This window comes from Phoxinus phoxinus, assembly GCF_949152265.1.
Source record: "Phoxinus phoxinus genome assembly, chromosome: 5".
Taxonomy (NCBI): domain Eukaryota; kingdom Metazoa; phylum Chordata; class Actinopteri; order Cypriniformes; family Leuciscidae; genus Phoxinus; species Phoxinus phoxinus.
Genome location: NC_136880.1, coordinates 24,366,516 through 24,387,859, shown reverse-complemented (window position 1 = coordinate 24,387,859; position 21,344 = coordinate 24,366,516). Strand labels below are relative to the sequence as shown.

Genomic DNA, 21,344 nt, shown 5'->3' with positions numbered 1-21,344 from the left:
GAAAAAAACACTTTGAATAAAGACAATTTAAAAGCAAGAGTGAAAAAGTATAGGGCATGCATAAGATATTACAATTTGCCCTTTTTTAAAACAAACAAACAAACAAACATGTTAATACATTACATACCTGCATTAATATTTGACCATGTTTTATAAGCATTGCTGTAGTGGTGAGGTAAGGTAACTGTATTATTAGAGTGATTAATAGGATTTTTAACTGAATGCAATAGGTTTAGCATGTGCTGCAACTACAGTTGCTAAGCGACAGAAGTAATTGATTCTTTTTTTTTCCGTTGTTGCATTGTAAGTATGGGGATGGACAAAAAAACAATTGTGTCATGTGCTTTCCATCAGAAAACAGATCAACAATATAAACCTAAAACAAACCTTTAGTTACCTATAGGTTGTTTTACTGAAGAAGAAAAATCACTATCCGTTTTGTTCTTCAGGTGTGTTTTATTTAAAATTGAATCAATAATACATAATGTGATGTATAAAGGTGCCTACCTATTCCCATCCATTAACTAATGCAGAAAACTTTGGAGGCCTCCATAGTGTATTATGGCAATTATTAATGGCAGCTTTTGATTAAACCTTTTGAAATTGGTTAGAATATCTCAATCACTTACATTCAGAGGAGTGACTGTGACAGCCCGCAGCATATATTGCATACATAATGACCCCAGTGGGTGCAGAGGAGACTTTGTTCGACTTTTCTGCTCCTTTTCTCTTCTCAGGGAATCACTTAACTGGAACATTGTGTGATGTAAAATCTCTCACCTATAATCAATTAATGTAGAAGTTGGCAACATGACAGGGTTTTTCTCCAGTCGGGCCAACAAAACTGTTCAAAAGGAGGTGATTTAAAGTTTTATTTTGAAAAAGGTAAAATGGTACATACGGTACTTTTGAAATTCTTGTGTGCGAGTCTGGTGTCCAATACACAAAGGATTTTCACAAATTTCAAAAATTCAGTTACAAAAAAAATCCATATTTGTTACTTGAAAATAAAATTAACATTTAACTTAAAATAAAATATATAAAATTTACATTTTATTTGATAATTTTTTATTGGAAACTATAAAGACATTTACAAACATTAAATGATACAAATGACAAAACAAAATTAGTGGTCGATATTTGGCATTTTTAAAATATTGGCATCGGCGGATACGTTTTTCTGATTGGCTGATGTGTTTGAAGTGGGACTTTTATTTTGACGGGCGGCCCTGAGAACGACAGCGCCTGATCACACAGTGATCACTCAGTCACATTCTCCATCTTCATTAGTTTACGATCTGTCAGTCATATCTAATTCTTTGTGAGACAGAACTTGTAAACAAAGTAAGTACATGCTATGCAAAAAGTAAAGCGTTTGCTTTTATTTTATTTGTAACAGAAAAGGCAAACAATCAGGCTAAAATACTTTCTCATTTACCGTCAACATTCAGCAAATGTGCATCTAACGTTACATCATTTAAACCAATCTCTGAATATCTAATAAACATTTCATTTCACATTTCTTTAATCGAATCCAGCTGTGATATTTTGTGAAGTGTGCATTTGTAGCCTGCATAAACGCGTTACTGCGAGTGACGGTCGGTCCATGTAAAGTTAGTGAACGCAAACAGAAGATCAGCTTCACAAGAGACGCGATCGAAAAACGTACTCGGTTACTAACGTAACCTCGGTTCTCTCTAGGAGAGGGAACGAGTACTGCGTCGAAAGAACGCTACGGGAAAGATATTTCTTTGTCGAGATTGAAGCCTAAAATTAATCCTTAATTTTGTAATATTGTAAAACGCTTTTCTGAAGCATACAACCTAGGCGGAGCAATACAGCTCACCCATTGGCTGCTCTGCCAGAAAAGCACAGCCTATGCGAGGCCAGAGACGCTGACCAATGAGGACGCTTCGCGCCCTTCTGCGTCACCTCCCGCCCAAACAGGCGTGGCCTAGGCCTATAAATACGAGCATAGCTGTCTAACACGCCGATTTTCGTCAATGAAGCGACGCAGCGTGGGCACGCACGGCCATGAGACGCAGTACTCGTTCCCTCTCCTAGAGAGAACCGAGGTTACGTTAGTAACCGAGTACGTTCTCTTACGTAGAGTTCTCTCGTACTGCGTCGAAAGAACGCTACGGGAACCCTATGTAAACCGCCGTGCGTGCTCTTGGACCGACACAGACACCTAAGGGCGCGCGCGCCCTGGTATACAAGTGCCTACCCCAAGAAGTATAGGGAGAGCGGCTAAAATAGCATCATCCCTTATAGTAGTGCCTCTTAAGGCATAATAGCATATATATGTAAATATAGATATATATGAGGGGTAATAGCATGCTCATGGGACACATTGTCAGTGAGTGATGCTTAAACATTGAAGTGACCTGGGCCGCAGCGCGGGGCAGGAACACTTATACATATTAAACATTGAAGTGACCTGGGCCGCAGCGCGGGGCAGGAACACTTATACATATTAACATTGAAGTGACCTGGGCCGCAGCGCGGGGCAGGAACACTTATACATATTAAACATTGAAGTGACCTGGGCCGCAGCGCGGGGCAGGAACACTTATACATATTAACATTGAAGTGACCTGGGCCGCAGCGCGGGGCAGGAACACTTATACATAGTCTTCTAGACCGAGAGCAGTTTAGCCTGCAACGCAGGAACCTCTAGGTTATAGAACCTAATAAATGTAGACGGGGAGGCCCAGCCTGCCGCCATACAGATATCTTGTAACGAGATTCCGCTATACCAAGCCCATGAAGAGGCCATGCCTCTCGTGGAATGTGCTCTGATGCCCAAAGGGCATTCCAAGCCTCTAGATGCGTAGGCTAGCGCAATGGCGTCCACTACCCATCGAGACAGACTCTGTTTCGTTGCGGCTCGCCCCTTGGAGCGCCCGCTGAACGAAACAAAGAGCTGCTCCGTCTGTCGAAAAACAGCGGAGCGGGACACGTAAGCCTCTCGTGGAATGTGCTCTGATGCCCAAAGGGCATTCCAAGCCTCTAGATGCGTAGGCTAGCGCAATGGCGTCCACTACCCATCGAGACAGACTCTGTTTCGTTGCGGCTCGCCCCTTGGAGCGCCCGCTGAACGAAACAAAGAGCTGCTCCGTCTGTCGAAAAACAGCGGAGCGGGACACGTAAGCTCTTAATGCCCTGACCGGGCAAAGGGAGCTATTTCCGTCCTCTGAGGCCGGCAGGGCCGACAGGGAGATGACCTGAGCCCTGAACGGTGTGTTGAGGGACTTAGGCACGTACCCATGCTTCGGTTTCAATACGACTACAGAGTCGTTTGGCCCGAACTCCATACAAGAAGTTCTCACTGAGAGCGCTTGCAAGTCTCCCACACGCTTCACTGAAGCGAGAGCCAAAAGAAACACGGTCTTGAGAGACAGGTGTTTCATGTCAACTGAGTGAATAGGCTCGAAAGGGGCCCCTTTCATAGCGTTCAACACTGTAGAAAGGTCCCAAACGGGGACTGAAGGAGGCCTTGGAGGGTTTAACCTCCTGGCGCCTCTCAGGAAGCGGACCACCAGGTCGTTCCTGCCTAGTGAACGGCCAAGCGTTGGATTAACGAACGCTGATATGGCAGCCACATAGACTTTGAGCGTGGATGGGGTTCTTCCCTTATCCAATAGCTCTTGCAAGAAGGAGAGAATCTCCGATTCTCCACACTGAAGTGGTGACAGACCTTGATCTGAACACCATCCAGAGAACACCGACCATTTGGAAGCGTAGAGTCGTCTAGTAGACGGAGCCCTAGCTTGTTCGATCGTGTCTAACACTCCTCTTGGGAGGTTAGCGGGTACCCGTTTATGGCCCATACGTGTAGGGACCAAAGCTCGGGGTGAGGATGCAGAATCGAGCCCTTGGCCTGTGAGAGGAGGTCTCTCCTCACTGGAATCGGCCACGGGGCAGTACTTTTCAGTCGCATCAAAGCTGGGAACCAGGTCTGATTCGTCCAGTATGGAGCAACTAGTAGTACTGAGCATCCGCTCTCCTTGATACGCTCCAGCACTTGAGGCAGGAGTGAGACAGGAGGAAAGGCATAGAGCGGACGGCGGGGCCAGACTCTGGCCAGCGCGTTCGCGCTCTTCGAAAAGAATTCTGGGCAGTGAGCGTTTTCCTGGTTTGCAAACAGGTCTATTTCCGCTCTGCCGAACGTTTTCCACAGCAGACGCACTGTCTGTGTGTGTAGGGACCACTCTCCCGTAGGAACGTTGTTCCGTGAGAGTCTGTCCGGGCCTACGTTCAAGTGGCCTGGCACGTGCATTGCTCTTAACGAGCGCAGGTTGTGCTGGGCCCACACCAGTATGCGTTCCGCTAACCTGAATAGGTTCCGGGATCTCACGCCACCCTGGCGGTTTATGTAGGCTACTACCGACATGTTGTCCGAGCGGACCAGGACGTGGTGTCCTTTTATCCGGGGACAGAAGCGCCTCAGCGCAAAGTCCACTGCCATCATTTCCAGGCAGTTTATATGCGGTAGTTTGGCTCGCTCTGCCCACTGGCCAAAGAGCGGTCTGCGGTCGAGCAGTGCTCCCCAGCCTGAGGTGGACGCGTCCGTGGACACCACCTTCAGGCTCGAGGAAGTCCCCAGGCTTACACCTGACCGGTACCAGTCTGACGCTCTCCATGGTGTCAGGGCTGAAATGCATTCCTGAGTGACCTTGAGGCGATAACGACCGTGTAACCATGCTCGGCGCGGTACGCGCGCTCTCAACCAGAACTGTAGTGGGCGCATGCGCAGCAGGCCCAACTGCAGCACTGTTGAGGCTGAGGCCATGAGGCCCAGCATTTTCTGAAATCTCCTGAGTGGCACTATGTGGCCGCTGCGGAAGGATTTCGCCATTTGCAGGGTATTTCGCCTGCGCTGTGATGACAGCTGTGCTGTCATAGACAGTGAGTTCAGATCCAGTCCTAAAAAGGAGATCCTTTGACTGGGAAACAGTGAACTTTTCTCCCAATTGACTCTCAGACCTAAGCACTCGAGGTGATCGAGTATTAGTGTCTTGTGGTGAGCGAGTTCTGACGGCGATTGAGCCAGAATTAGCCAATCGTCCAAATAGTTCAGAATTCGAACGCCCCGGAGTCTCAGGGGTGCCAGCGCCGCGTCCATGCACACTGTAAATGTACGAGGTGCTAGAGACAGGCCGAATGGCAGGACTGTGTACTGATATGCCCGGCCCTCGAAGGCGAATCTCAAAAATCGCCTGTGACGTGACGCAATTTGTATGTGAAAATACGCGTCTTTCAGATCTATTGCCATAAACCAGTCTCCTCTGCGAATTTGCGCGAGGATTCTTCTGGTCGTGAGCATTCTGAACTTCCGCTTTGTTAGCGTTTTGTTCAGACGCCTTAGATCTAAAATGGGTCTGAGACCCCCGTCTTTCTTCGGTACCAGGAAATATCTGCTGTACAGACCCCCTTCGCTCTGAGCTTGAGATAAAGGCTCTATGGCCCCTTTGCTCAATAGCTTCGCTATTTCGGCTCGAAGTAGATGTGCTACTTCTGTTTTTACCGTGGTTTCGACTTTTCCCGTGAAACGGGGAGGGCGTCGATGAAACTGTAGCGAATAGCCTCTTTTTATAGTCTCTAGCACCCATTCTGAGACCCCGGGAAGTCCTTCCCATGCATCTGCACGTGTGACTAGGGGTTGAATGTAATCTGGGCCCTGGTCGCGAAATGGCGGCGACACGAGAGCAACCGTGTGCTGTAACATGGACGCCGTGGCGTCTGAGGCGGGGGACATGTTTAACACAGTATGCGTCCCGCGCGCGCTCGACTCTCTGAGTTGAGAGAGAGCACGCGGGGCGAGCCCTACGGGGCTCGTTATGTTTGTGAATAAACGTGGGCGCTTGGTAGCGGGCACATTTATAACACCGGGGACACTGTGTTTGTGTACTGACTGACCGTTCGTTAGTTTCGTTTTTACAGAAACCGCGGAACGTGCAGTGTGTAGTGGTTGTGGGCACTGGACAGTGGGCACGCTCACTACACGTAAAGCACAATCGGTGTGAGCCGATTTTATGTGTGCAAACCCTGTGTTGAACGGGGCTGTGCTTGTGTGAATGAATGGGCACTGGGTGGGCATTGCAGTTACACACATTACACCATCGGCCTTGGCCGGAACACCAGAAATTAAACTCTTTTTTAGATTTATCTGGGTCGCCGTGAAAACGGCGTTTGTGTGCAGGCAAACGGGCTTTACGGCCGGTTTGTTGGCTGCTGAGTACACTGGTACAAACGCGGAACTTAGGGCTGTACAAGCGGGAATCTTTGGTGGAAGTCCGGCCGCAGCGGGACCCGAACACCGTCTTTTTCCTAGCAGGGCTAGGATGGCGCCGAGGCCTCGGGCTTGAGTGAAATCTTGGGCCGAGGACCACGCGGTGGCGGGCGGCGTCCGGCGGAGCGAGACCGTGGTCTCTCTCGGGCCTGTTGCTGCTGGGCCGGTGCGGCGGGCGCGGGGCGCTGCTGAGTTCGGGCAGGCGGCTGTTTAGGGCGGCCTGTTGCGGAACTGGAGCGCTTTGGCAGGAAATGTCTCATGGCCTGCGAAGTTTTCTGTACCTCGGCGAATCGGTCCGCGAAGTCCTTCACGGAGGATCCGAAGAGGCCAGCCGGTGAAATGGGGGCGTCGAGGAACGCAGAGCGCTCGGACTCCGCCATTTCAGAGAGAGTCAGCCATAAATGTCTCTCGGAAACAGTAGCTGTGGCCATAATCCTGCCGATGGCGTGTGCGGCGGACTTTGTAGCGCGAAGAGCTAGGTCTGTGGCGCTACGTAAGTCCGGAACACTGATCGCGCCCGGGCCTCCCTCGTCTAGCTTGCAGAGGAGGTTGGCCTGGTGGATTTGAAGCACCGCCATGGTGTGCAGCGCCGATGCAGCTTGTCCGGCGGCGGAATACACGCGGCCGTTCAGAGCTGACGATGTGCGGCAAGCTTTGGATGGTAGGACTCCCTTAGCCCGCCGTCCAGCAGAGGGCGGGCAAAGGTGAGTCGCTACAGCCTCCTCGACCGGAGGGAGAGCGTGGTAGCCTCTGTCTCGAGCACCGTCCACTACGGAGAATGCTGGCGAGGCAGAAGTACGTACTCTGGCTGAAAAAGGCGCCTTCCACGATTTCGCTACCTCTTCATGAAGCTCAGGAAGAAACGGTGCGTGTCTGGAGGGGGGCGCAGCGCGGTCTCCAGAGAGGAAGCGGCCATCCAGCCGGTTGAGTGCAGGTTGCTCGGGCGTCGACCAATCGAGGCCGAGGCTCGACACGGCCTGTGTGAGCAGACGCATCAGTTCTGCCTCGATGCTGATCTTCCCTCCTCTGTGTTCCGGAACAGCGGGGGAGGGGAGGTCCACGGAGCTCGCCCAACCCTCGCTCTCCGAAGCGAGAAGCGAACAGCAGTCATCATCTCCCTCTGATACAGCTTGCTGGTCGTCTTCCATAACGGACAAAGCGGCGTGCTGCGGCTGTTGTCCGTCGGTGAGCGACTCAAGCGAAACGTTGAGAGGAGCTAGCGGCGGCGGCGGCGAGCTCCTCGTGGAGGGAGGTTCCGGGACCCGCTGAGCGCGGCGCTTCTTACGGCGCGGCGCTACAGGGGGCGGTTGAGCAGCTTCGGCGAAAGATGCAAGGCGAGTCCGCAGAGTCGCGATTGGCATCATGTCGCAGTGATGGCAGCCGCCATCACCGAGAGCGATAGCTGCATGTTCCTCGCCCAAGCAGGAAACACATAGTTTGTGGTGGTCCCCGTCGATGAGCGCGGCTCGGCAGGAGCCGCAGGAAAAGCGAGACATCTTTAAAAAGACACTCGTTGCTCTTTTGTGAGGAAAAAATGTGTGACGCGGTAGGCGAACACACACACAAAACACACACAAAACTGAAAAGGATATTCCACGCCGGAGAAGCGCAGCAGGGAACGGCGGCTGAAGGCGGCGATGACCAGCGGCTTCAGGTAAGGGCTCGTCCTGCTGAAGTGCTTGTTCCAAACGGCTGTGGCGGCTCGAATCAATCCAGCGATGCGTGCAGCTTCGTTGAATTTAAGAAAATCGGCGTGTTAGACAGCTATGCTCGTATTTATAGGCCTAGGCCACGCCTGTTTGGGCGGGAGGTGACGCAGAAGGGCGCGAAGTGTCCTCATTGGTCAGCGTCTCTGGCCTCGCATAGGCTGTGCTTTTCTGGCAGAGCAGCCAATGGGTGAGCTGTATTGCTCCGCCTAGGTTGTATGCTTCAGAAAAGCGTTTTACAATATTACAAAATTAAGGATTAATTTTAGGCTTCAATCTCGACAAAGAAATATCTTTCCCGTAGCGTTCTTTCGACGCAGTACGAGAGAACTCTACGTAAGAGAACTGTAAATCCTTCATTTTAAAATATGCTGTGCTATATCCAGTTGCCCACTGTGTCATATTCATATCGTTTTCACTGTGTGCTGTATGTAAAATTACCAGATTACTGAGTGTCCTGTTAACTTCCTTTTTATTCACATATTATTGTTTTTAAACAATTACTTTATTTGTGAAAAATACTGTGATAGGATTGCAGATTCAAGAAGTGGACAAAGCATGTTTATTTTAAAGATTTGTTTTCTAATTTATTTCTAATTTATTAAATATTGATTCAATTAAATATATATATATAAATATTTGACTTTATATCGGCCATCGGCCACCCTGCTCTCGAAGATATCGGCACCGGCCATAAAAAAACAATATAGGTCGACCACTAAACAAAATGACAAAAAAAATCAAATGGAAAATATTAATTACAACTATACTAATATCTCAATTATACTAAAATAACAACTTTTAACTTTATTAAATGTTTCAAATGACTTTTCTTGAGAATGTTTGTTTGGTGAAAAAGGCAATGCAACTGTTTCTCTTTTTGATGCAGTATCTTCTCAAACTTACAGTTCAAGTCAGATCTAAAGTAAATCCTTTTCCAATCTTTTTTCCTTAAAATAAATATCTTAATAGAACTATTTCATTATTAATGAATTATTCTGACTGTTTGAGTTAGGACTCTTCTTGTATTAAAATTAACATAGTGTTAACATTAACATGCATATAGTTATAATTGTATCGAGGGAAATAATATCACAATAGTTATCGTTTTGTCGCCCAGCCCTAATTTTATTTACTTACCTGCATGGAGTTCTTTAACATTTCTTCTGTGGAATACAAAAGGAGATATTTTGAAAAAATATCCTCTTTCCAATAATGTAAGTGAAAAAAGGACAAAAGCTCCAAAAGGACTAATGCATTAATGACTAATGCGCTAAAGCCACACGATAGATTTGTGTGGGAAACAGACTTAAATTAAAGTTGTAGTTCACTAAATATTAGAGATGCACTGAAATTTTGGCTACAGATAATTTCCAGCTGAAACAACAGTTTTTGGTTTCGGGTTGAGATTGTTTTGAAGGGCCGAAATCATTGACCGAAACATTGACATTTAATTAGCGCCTCTTCAATGCTGTATTTTGACTGTTCATAGTCTAATTCGTGTATAGCACTAAATAAACTTCAGAACGGTATGTTGAAACATTTAGAATGACTCAGTGAAATGTATGATAACTCATGTATGTAGCCTAATCTCTCAATCAGTGTTTCAAGTGCAGATTTTTTGTAAAATTCATGAACTTAATTTAAAAGTCTTATATTAATACAGTTAGATACAAAATGGTTTCGGTTTTGGCCCAGAATTTTTATTTTGGTGCATCCCTACTAAATATCTTGACGAATTGTCTGATTCATGAATAAATCTTTCTTTTGAGTCTTTTCTGCAACGGTTAACAGCACAAGAAAGATTGTCAAGAAATAACAACTTTTCCCATTTGCGATTTTTCATTGCGTTTGACCTGCCGATACCGATTTTAGTCGATTACGCTAAAAAAAATTCTAACCACTTTACAGCACACACAAATATTTAACTTTTCTTTAACCCTTTCACGCGTAAGTTTAAAATATTCCAACTCCCCAGAGTGAGTTTTTTCAAGGCGACCGTTATAGTAGAACGTCCCTTTAATGTTTCCGCAGCCACAATAACACTGTATGACAGATGTGTCGCTTTTATTTCCTATTTCCTTTTTTATTCAAAATATTCACAAACTTGCTTACCATGTCATAAACTATCTGATATTCCGATTCTCAAATACGTGTAAGTGAGTGTTTGGTAGTTTAAAAACCTTTAAATAATCTTGATCTATAACGTGAGATGGGGGCCCCAATGTTGTCCAGTCAGTCGGATTTACAGCACGTGAATTCATCAGTTTCTCCCGAAATACATGCAAGTAAGTGGCCGGTGAACTGTGAGAAGAATAGAGTTAACTTTATAGTTACTTCCACTGTTTGTTTGATATGAATAACCAGTCGGCAAATTATATTTGAATAGATTGTTATTGCTGCCTCCACAGACATCAGTGTGTATTTTACAAACTCCAAATGTATTGTTTTACTCGTGCTTATCATGTGTATTTAAATGTCTGAAACCTAAAATAAACATTATCAGGTTGAAAACACTGCATAGTTGTGATATATGACAGCGCTGAACGCGTCCGACTCTGGCTCAGCGCCAGCCAACACGCGAAAGCACAGTTTGAATCTGGCAGTTACGTGACGTCACTGAACAAGCTAAATGTGGCACCGTACTCTCAGGGGCACAGAAATAAAAATCCCATATATGAGAGACCGTACCACTCAAAAGGTTAGTCATGTGGCGCCCGAGTGCATTTGACCGGCATAAAATCGGCATATGTCAGACTGACCGGCCGGTCGCTGCCTGGTCATGGCCGCTAACGTGAAAATCGGCCAATTCCGGTCACCAGCCAATCAATCGGTGCATCTCTATTTGAAAGATACAGTTCTGGTTCGTTGCAATGAAATGCAGAAGAGCAAGCAGCACTTAATTCAAAACTTCTCCTTTTGTGTTCCACAGAAGATGTATGGCTTATACAGGTTAAAAGTAATAAATTAAATAATGACAGAATTTGTTGTTTGTGTACTTACCCCTTTAATCTTTCTTTTTTTAAAATCTTTTCCTGCCTCTTTTAAATGCCAGTCCTTTGCACATGCATCCTATTACAGTGAATTTCTCCTAGTGGTAAATGAAGTGCTGTTGTGAAGCTGTCTCTTTTTCCATTTCATGAAATGTTGGTCCAATTACCACTGAAGTATTTTTTTTTTCCTGCTGTTTTTCTTTCTAAACAGGCTATTAGTTACATCATGAATCTATGACTGAATCTATGATTATTTCCTGTGGCATGTTAGCAAGCAAAAGAGAATCACTTAACCAATCAAAAATGTGCACTGTAATTAAGCCAAAAATAGAGGTTTAGAAGCAATACAGATAACAAGTGCAGGACACTCCTAAAAACCTTGAGAACACAACACTTTTAAAAGTGATCTTTGTCATTTACAGGTAGACATTTTTAAATATAATATCTTACAAGGACTAATTACAATGAGTTAATGTAACATGAGTTTCAGTGCATTTAATAGAAGTCATTTCAACATCCTGCTGGTGCTCCAGAGACCACACTTATCATAATGCTGAGCGTCATATCAAATACCAAAGAAGAATGTTCATTCTACACTCTTAATAAAACCACAGCAGAAGTCAAAGATGGCACCAAATGTATATACGTATGCACAGATTGTGCAAACAAATTTACCATTTTGAACTGCATTTATACTAAGAGATAATTGTTTTTATTTAACCCTTCTGCTGCTTTTCAACTGCATCTTTATTTCTCTGAGTTAAGGAACTTGTCAGTCATTTCAAATTGCATCAGGAGATAAAGCTGATGAAAAGTCTTTTGGGAAAGTGTGTAAGAGGAGGGATGGGTGTGATTTTTAAATTAATTCTGTAAATGTATTGTTCTCTGCATAACTTGTGACTACTATACCATCCTAAAAGTAAAGTTAGAGGATAGTTCACCCACAAATGAAAATTCTCTCATCATTTACTCACCCTCAAGTCCAAGCAACATTGGACCCAATTGACTTTCACTGTAAGGACAAAAAAATGATTTTTTTTCCATAGAAGAAAGTCATAGGTTTTGAATACATTGATGCATTCACTTAGATCTTAACCATACGCTACCATTTGTGAATCATTTTGAAAGAGGTATTTGTGCTCACAAAGACTGCATTTATTTGATCAAAAAGGCAGTAAAACAGTAATATTGTGAAATATTATTTCAATTTCAAGTTGTTTTCTATTTTTTTGAGGGCCATGAGGGTGAGTAAATGATGACAGAATTTTCGTTTTTGGGTGAACTATACCTTTAATGTTTTTTTTATTAATATGGAAATATTAAATACTTTTGTTAATTAATCTAAATTAGAAACTAAAACTGCCAGTAGGTGATGGTAAATGTCGAAATGAGTAAGTCATTAAACCATTAAGTCATAAATTCAAACGGCTGATTCATTCAGGAATCTCTTTACCATTGAATCATTGCCTAACCTGGTTGATTCAATCAAAACTTGGATTCATTCAGAAACGAAGCACTGCTATGTGTTGCTCCGAGATGCACAACAGTTCTGCTCTGGCTTTACATGTAATATTTTTTATTAGCAAAATTGAGCAAAAGCAGACAATATTGTGTCTAAAATATAACTTATTTATTGAACTTGAACAATTTTCATTGTGTGTAGGTTCCGTTTTCCCTGTTCCTGTTTGCCTATGTGCCCTGTGCACTAGTTTCAATTCCTAGTGTGTGCCAGTTTTTATGGAGGACCAAACCTGCAGAAATTAAAAATAAATAAACAAATAAATGTGCAAATAAATGTAAAAAAAAAAGACTATTTATACTTTTATTTCCCTATTTATGTATAATTAATTTTTTTCCCACATTTACTTATTTTTTTCATTTATTTATTTATTTTCACATTCATTTATGTCTACTACATTCATTTATTTATACGTTTATTGCTCTGTATGCTAATGAAGGGGGCGTGTTTTACCTCAGACAATCGAGCTCAGAGTGGCAGTGCTGAAGCTTTGTGGCCACAGTGACACTTTGTGGTGTGACCAAACAATACGCAAGAGGTTTGTGGACATGACTTTACGGGTCATGCAGGAAATAAATTACATCAAGATGGGCAATATGGCCAAAATCTTATATCACGGTTTATGTCCTTCAACATCACCCTAACTGTATGTAACTATATAGGTTTACCATACATAGGCTTACTCTTTATTCCGGACATGGCTGTAAAACATCAGTAGGTCGGGATTTCTAAAATGTCTGGGCACACATGAACAGAATCCGCTGATAACAGACACTTTGACACGGAAGCGCATCAAATTATCCACTATTAACCACATTTTATGCCATGCATTGTAGATCCGTACACATAAGCTACCTGCATTTTTAAATAATGTATCTTCCAAAAACAATGTTGACAGCAACAAACTTTTCCATAAACTGGTGATATTACCGCTATAAATTGATTTGTGGGGAATTTTTTAAAACCTTATTAAATAGTAGGCTATATGCATCATCATGTAGCCTATAAGTTCTTAAGTTTAGCTGATCAATTCAGTTAATAAGGCGTATATAGGGCTGTCAGCAGTAAAATCAAATACATTTCAACAAAATCCATCTCCGCACTGCAGATGTGGGACGTGCAGACGCTGACTCTGAATGGCATTCAGTCAAGTTTTTGATTTCACTTTCAGGGAATAATTGACTGTGGTTTTAGACTCTTTCACCAGCGTAACTCTCGTGCAAAAGTTTGCAAATTGCATGTGTGATATTCACGGGCTCGCCTTCTGGGTGAAATATTTATGCGACGTGACATTTTTCTTCATCGCCAACTTCATCTTTGCCCGCAAAATGATAGAAAAGATTATCATTCTCCGTGATTTATAAAATGAAGTAATACAATAATTACATTAAATTATTGATCAAAACAGTAAACTACTGTAGACCCCGCCCCGCATGATACTATAGTGTATCGCCGATCTCACAGGCTGACGATATGACTCTGGAGCATATCACCCAACACTAATCTGCCTAGGACACTTCCTGTACTGTTTAACAAGCTGACTTTCTAAATGTATCCTAACCTGGAGTCTCTTTCTCTCTCTTCTCAATCAGGATTGCAGTGTTATTGTGAGCGATGTGTGAATCGCACATGTAACACAACCGGCCTGTGTTATGCGGTTATCACAAAGTCTGCCGGACAGATCGTAATACAGGAGGGTCAGTGCATTCAGCAAGATCAACTTTACCCACCGGACAGGCCTTTCCAGTGCGCCTCTTCCAACAACGGCCAGCATCCGTACTGCTGCGACACTCCCATGTGCAACAAGAACCCAAAAGTCATCCCAGGTAAGAGAATAATGTGATCATGATGACTTTGAGTGACCTTTCAAGAGTTTGTGACTCTTTAACGTCAATATGTCATAAAAGTGTCACAATACCCAAGTTCATATTTGGATTGGGGTTATTTTGTCTGGCACAATATAATGATTTTAAAATGACTTTCCATGTTGAATTTGCAATAGAGTTTTTAGTGCTGCATCCAAATCCTTTGTTCCACATGGTTCTACATCAACTTAATTAAATTGTTTTTTGTTGTGACATTGAGCTTACAGACGTAAGGCCCATTGTGTCACTTATTTCCATGTCGCTGTTTTATATAAAAGATGCATTGTGTCCTGAAGTAGTCTGAAAACCTTGGGAGTGCACACTGGCTAATATGTCACAGATAGGGACATTTAGTAATGAATATATAGCTCTCATGCTCTCACTTTACAATGACGCTAGGGACACAAGTGCTTGGCTCTTCAAAGCTGGCTTTGTTGCTTAATTTTTTTTCCCATTAGTTTGAACCATGTTTAGATTAAAAGAAATCGTGATGTGAGACTTTGATGTAGCCTACAGTTACAGTAATGTACCGGAGTTAACGAACTCCGCAAACTCATTTAGGCCTAACTCAGTTATTCATCTGTGTTTTTTTATTATTTTGCTTTTCCACAGACCTGCTCCTGAGCTCCATTATTACTCTTAATCATTTTTGCTGTCTCCATTTTAGATTTTTACTAGGGGCTGCTCAGTTGTGAAAAACTTGTGAATTTCCCCTTATTGTCATCAGTTATTAATTCTGAATAGTAGGGATTCACAATATGTCAGCACAATTAAAATAAATAAATAATTCATTTATTTATGGTTATTGGATGTTTATCAGTGAATAGTTTACATTTTGTTGTGGAAAAAATAGTACTAAAGCTTGATTAATGTTGTTTTAATGTTAATGAAACTCCTTATGAGCATTTATTATGAGCTCTTATTTTATAGCAGGTTACAAAAGTAATATTGATTATATGTATCTTCTATACTGTACATTTATACATTCACTTAAAGGGCACCTATTATGCAAAATCCACTTTTACATGGTGTTTGGACATAAATGTGTGTTGGCAGTGTGTGAACACAATCAACCTACAATGCTAAAAATCCACCCACTCCTTTTTTTAAATCCCCATTAAACCAAAGCAGTCTCATTAGACTCTCATTGCCTTTTTGATTCTCTGAGCAGTGTGACATCATACTGCACAGGCCCCGCCCATGGCTGCTGACGGACAGTCCTGCATTACCATAGTTTCCACCCTCAGCGAGTTGTACGCTATCCACCATTTTCTCCACGCTGGAGCAGATGTAGCGATCCCGGTGTTCTGTTGTTGGATTAGGTTGAGAGTGAACAAGAGTCTTCACTTTTCTCCCAACATCTGAGCCACTGAGGACGCAGTGGATTAGTTTTACTTTTAAAGGTAATGTGCTCCAAAATATACCTAAGTTCGTTTATGTCTGCGCAAATAATTTCCCTCTTGACTGCTTTGTGAACGAGGGGCAATACAAGGCAGGCTTTGCTAAAAAGTTGTTACTCGAGGATGGATCAGTGCCAACTGTTCGTGATCCAGCTTATAACGTTAGTTTCCGGTGCGATACGGGTCAAGGCAGTAATGAAAGGTAGAGGGCAGTTACAGTCTAACTATTACAGTTATGAGTTGTTTTACGGATATAACTGTTAACCAGTTTATCGAGCACCCCCTGAAAAGACATATAGTCTGTTTATATTTGTTTACTGTTAGTTGTAACGGGTGTTTTGTGTAATTCACTGTGTATGTTGATGATAATGAAAGGGAGAGAGAGAGTTTATGGATAAGTCTTTAATGCACACTTATTGTACAGTTTTATTCAGCTCTTATGGTAATTTTCTGGAGTGAACAGATGCTTCATCTTTTGTGTGATGTACAATAAACTTCATAAAACTCATTAATAAAGTTTTGGTCATCATTCAGACGGGGTTACTCGGCTACAACAGGCTTGTAGTGGAAAAGCAAGGTGACAGCATAAGTTATAACCGTAATTAAACTAAAACATGCCTGTTCTATCTCCATGCACAGCATATATTCTTTGGCTCTGTAGGCATCGTTGTCTGACTCTGGTTCGAACTGAACACCGCTAGTACAGTTTCTGACATTTTATTGCATGAGATTGTCTTTTTTTTTAGCTGGTGTGCCGGAGAATGAGCTCTTGAAGCTCCGCCCTCTTCTTGAAAGGGGGCTGTCATCAACAGCTCATTTCCATTTAAAGGGACACACACAATAACCCCCAAAAGTGGCAATTTTAACATGCTATAAAAATGATCTGTGGGGTATTTTGAGCTAAAACTTCACATACACACTGGGGTCATCAGATACTTTTTTTACATCTTGGAAAAAGTAGCATAATAGGTGCCCTTTAAATTAAGCATACAACTTTATAGTGTAGTAGTGAAAGTATGAAAAAGTTATGGAAGTTTAAATTTACAGTAAATCAAATATACTGTACTTAATATTTTTTCTTTTATATAAAATATATATTTTACAAAATATTTTTTACTATAAAATCAAAGCCATATATCTAACCAAGTTGTGTTCCAAATTTGAAGTTGATATCACAAAAAAATTTAAGTTCCCATGAGATTTTGTTTAGGCGTAATATCAAAAATAACAAATTAATACATTTCTGTCCAAATAACACTTCTGTCACAAAATATGGAACCTTGAGACTTTATACCTTTCTGACAATATGTGTTTTGTCAAGATTAGAAAGTATTTTGATAATAAACTATGAAACATAATGATGCCCAAAAGGGGAGGAGCCTGATAAAATCATTTATACCATGGTCTGGGTGAATACTCGATTCTGATTGGCTGCAGGGTGTTCGTTAAAAAGTGATGTAGGACACCTAGTAAAGTAGTTCTGGTGAAACTGCCTGTTTACCATTCGAAATTAATAAATAAATGCGCTGCCTACAACAGCTGTGAGTAACCATAGCAACAGGCAGTTAAAGTATCCCTTAACAATTTCCTCTATAAAAACAAACATCTAACGTTAGTTAGATATTACATAGCCTAATACAACAATGAGCGACTTCGTTATTTCTTTTAACATTTATGGAGAATATGACAACTTTGACGACTGGGATGCTGCTGATGAAAGAAAAAATGTAAATAAAACGGAGAAACGACACAAAGAGATAACACCGGGAGAATTGAATCAAATAGAAGACGAAAAAGATTAGATCAACACGAAAAAAAATACGAAATGGGCAGTAAATACACTCAGAGACTTTATAGTTCAAAAAGAACTCTTTGAAAATTACACCGCTTCTGCTCTGAATGAGACCCTGCGCGAGTTGTACGCAGCTGTCCAGACAACCAAGGCAGGAGGAATTAAAACTAATTATTTTTTTTGGATTGTTGTTTGATTAATTGTTTTATGTGTAATAAAAAAATAACTATGCCTACCTTTGTGTTTCATCAATAAAAAAAATGCATTTTTGAACCTGAAGGGTTCTACAAGCTGAGCGGACTATAAATATCTCCGGTTGCTAAATAAACGGTCAGGCAAGTTATTATTTGTAAAAACTAGATTTAGCCTAATTAAAATATAAACTAATGTTTGAAAAATGTTTTATTTGGCAAGTGACCATGGTATAAGCGGGTTAATGCCCTCCGAGGTGTCCATTGTCAGGTTTTAATGGACTTCGGTGGAGGCAACCGTCCTCCGCTGCGCGTCGGCCGGTTCACACCTCGCCGTCGTCCATTAAAACCTGACAATGGACACCTCGTCGGGCATTAACCCTTACTTAGAGTACCGTTCAATGGTAATGCAATGTCCAATTTCAAAAAAGTTTTCACAGGATGAATTCTGAGATTGTAAGCTTTCAAAATTATACCTAATTTATGATAACTACTAAAATATGTAATGTAATAAAAAAAGCCAATACAAAATATAATATTATATTTTAGAGGATAATATATATATTATACTTTTTAGAGGATAATATTATTTTATATATTTTTATTGACAATTACTAGATTATGTTTTATTATGAACTTAACCAACGTTTCAATTATAAAAGTGTGTGCGTTGACTTTTTGTGACAAAGGTCAGAACTCCTGTTATGATGTAGATTTTTTGAGGTGCACTCTTGTCATAAATTCATCTATTTCTGTTCCTACATAATTTGTAACAAAAACAGTCCTAAAATATCTATTTAGGAGTCTTAGACCTTTCCAACAATAGCCTATATAGTTTGTCATGATTAGATTAGGATTTAATTGTAATATAGTGAAGTAAACTTAAACGTTCCGCTAGCGGGACGGTGACACTTAAGTCACAAATCAATCAAAACAAGCTGTTAGTATGAATTGATTCTGCCACTTTTTCCCACGAGAGCTCAAAACATTTTTACAAAGGACAAATAACAACACAGAGGAAATATCAAGTACCAACAATAATAGCCATCAACAATTAGTAGCCATCAATAGTTTGACCAAAATGTCTTGGTGTTAGTTCAGATTAATATGCAGAGGAGCAGCGACTGACATTAGCGTTAGTGGATGAACAACACAGACAGGACAAAACGTGCTGGAAATCAATTGTCGGATATCCACTCTCTTAAAACGTTTCTAATCCTTTAGACTTGTAATTCAAAAGAATGACTTTCAAAGTCTCACTATCCTATGGTGCTTATTGAAAAATGAAGCATGGCTATTTTTTCTCAATGTCATCCACATTTGCACAAAAACTGGTTTCGGCATGGTGACCAAGGCTCTACTGTGAATAATGCCTTTTATTACTTGTGTTGTATTAGTATTTACAGGAGTGGTTCTCAACACTTGACTCTAAAGCCCCCTTTTGTCTGAGACAATATTCAAAGGTCTTCCTATCCAAGTTGATATATTCCTTGTAAGTTGATGGTACTTCTGTTGTAATAAAAACAAAAATGTGATCTGATGTGTTTAATGTTGTACATGTTTATTTTTAGTGGGGTTTTTTTTTATTGAATTAATATTATGCTGATATAAATTTAAATAATTTTTAAGACACATTGGGAGGCCCTGGAAGTTTGCTGAGGTCCACATGTGGGCCCCAGTCCCCTGATTGGGAACCACTGGTTTCCAGCCTAAAGCATGTGCTTTGCTGCTTCTCTTTCAGAGTTGCCTGATACTGAACCCCAGTCTCTGAGTCCTGTAACCTTGGCCGCAGTGATTGCCGTCCCCATCTGCGTGCTGAGCTTCATGCTGGTGCTTCTCTTCTACATGTGCCATAATCGCTCCATCATCCACCATCGTGTGCCAAGTGAGGAAGACCCCACTATGAACCACCCATTCCTCGCTAATGGCACCACGCTAAAGGACCTCATTTATGACATGACCACTTCTGGATCAGGCTCAGGTATTTTACATACTATTTTATTATCTCATTATTTTTTGCCTTTCTACTTTCTAAGAATCCAGCTGTACTATTTTTTTTAATGCCACTTAATATGCAAAGATTCCATTAAAATCATTACATTCCCCTTTTATTTGTATGCATTTACAGGATGCTTTTCCTGTATTGCCCATTATAAGCCCCAAAGTACGCTCAAGCCAATGTCATTTCCATAACTTTGTTTTCAAAGCCCCTTGGGAGCAATTGAGGATGTGTAAATTGACAGTTTAATGCTTTCCATGAGTTACGCCAAGTTGGTAAGCGAGCCTCACGCCAAGTTGGTAGGCTTGTAGGCTTTATCTTTAGTCTAGGATTTTAGTCCAGAAGCTGGACTAGCTGGTTTTGTTGGCAGTGTCTCAGATAGAATATTTGTTTTTATTGCCTGAATGACTATACACAAAATGTTTGATATGAAATCACGACAGTCTTCCTCAAGGGTTCAAGGTTTGACTGGTTTGCATGGCTCTATTATCTCCTGCTGGCAGATGCCGTAACTACACTGTTTTTGAGGGCAAAGAGCATCTTTCTCCATTGACATTAGACGTTGTTGTGTATTCTGACAAAATGTTTTTTTTGTACTAATTTGTAAGCTTGTATTTTATATATTTTTTTATATATTTTTCCCTGACTGCTTTTTCTTCTATAGGTTTACCACTGCTAGTGCAAAGGACCATCGCCAGAACCATCATTCTCCAGGAGAGCATAGGGAAGGGGCGATTTGGAGAGGTGTGGAGGGGCCGCTGGCGTGGAGAAGAGGTGGCAGTGAAGATCTTCTCCTCCAGAGAGGAGCGCTCTTGGTTCCGTGAGGCGGAGATTTACCAGACTGTCATGCTTCGTCATGAGAACATCCTGGGCTTTATTGCTGCAGACAACAAAGGTAAGACAACACTGAAAGCACTTCAGTTGCATTAAGTTTTATTGTACTGTACATTATTTGCTCTCTAGCATAAATGTGTTTAGGAAGGTAGTGCTTCACATTTCTGTTTGTGGTTTTATTGGTCAATTCTATTATATTTACAGTGTTTTACAGTCAGGGATCAAAAAGGATATCAGGGAATTTTAAAAGTTTGATTTCCAGGCCTGGAGAAGTCGTGGAAGGAAATATATTGGAATTTCTGTACCAAATAGTTTTTTTTTTTCTGTTGTTATTATTATTATTTAGGTAATTTTTTAAGGAATTTTCTAGTTCTGATCTGCTCAAATATTTTATAAACTAGATATTACTCTTTGTGAATTTCTATGTAGAGTAAAACTTCTGATGGAATCCGGCTTGTCCCGTAGATGGTCTGCTTACGCGCTTTAACCCCCCCCGCACGAGCAGATCCGTTTGCTTTCTGGAGACATGTTCAGTTTTTCAGCTTGCAAATTCCGCCATGTAAATAGCAATCCGCCATGGCGCAAGAGTGCAACTAGCTTTTAAAGGGAATGCAGTTTTTTACCACGTTACACCCAAAGCACACCCATTACTCCTTAATAGAAAGGAACAACCCTTTTAGACCATGCGCTGGGTGCGCCGACCATTTTTTCTGTCGTTAAACTAGCAAAAGTGGACTCGGACACGCACTA

At 41.8% G+C, this 21,344-nt stretch overlaps 1 protein-coding gene across 1 annotated transcript in view; it reads left to right on the top strand.

Annotated features, from left to right (window-relative positions):
• Positions 1–21,344, top strand: part of tgfbr1a (transforming growth factor, beta receptor 1 a) — a 48,432-nt gene that overhangs the window by 10,382 nt on the left and 16,706 nt on the right. The window contains exons 2-4 of the mRNA XM_079611997.1: positions 14,106–14,339; positions 19,503–19,742; positions 20,425–20,655. Of these exons, the coding sequence (XP_079468123.1) occupies positions 14,106–14,339; positions 19,503–19,742; positions 20,425–20,655 (705 nt within the window). The remainder of the gene's footprint in view (positions 1–14,105; positions 14,340–19,502; positions 19,743–20,424; positions 20,656–21,344) is intronic.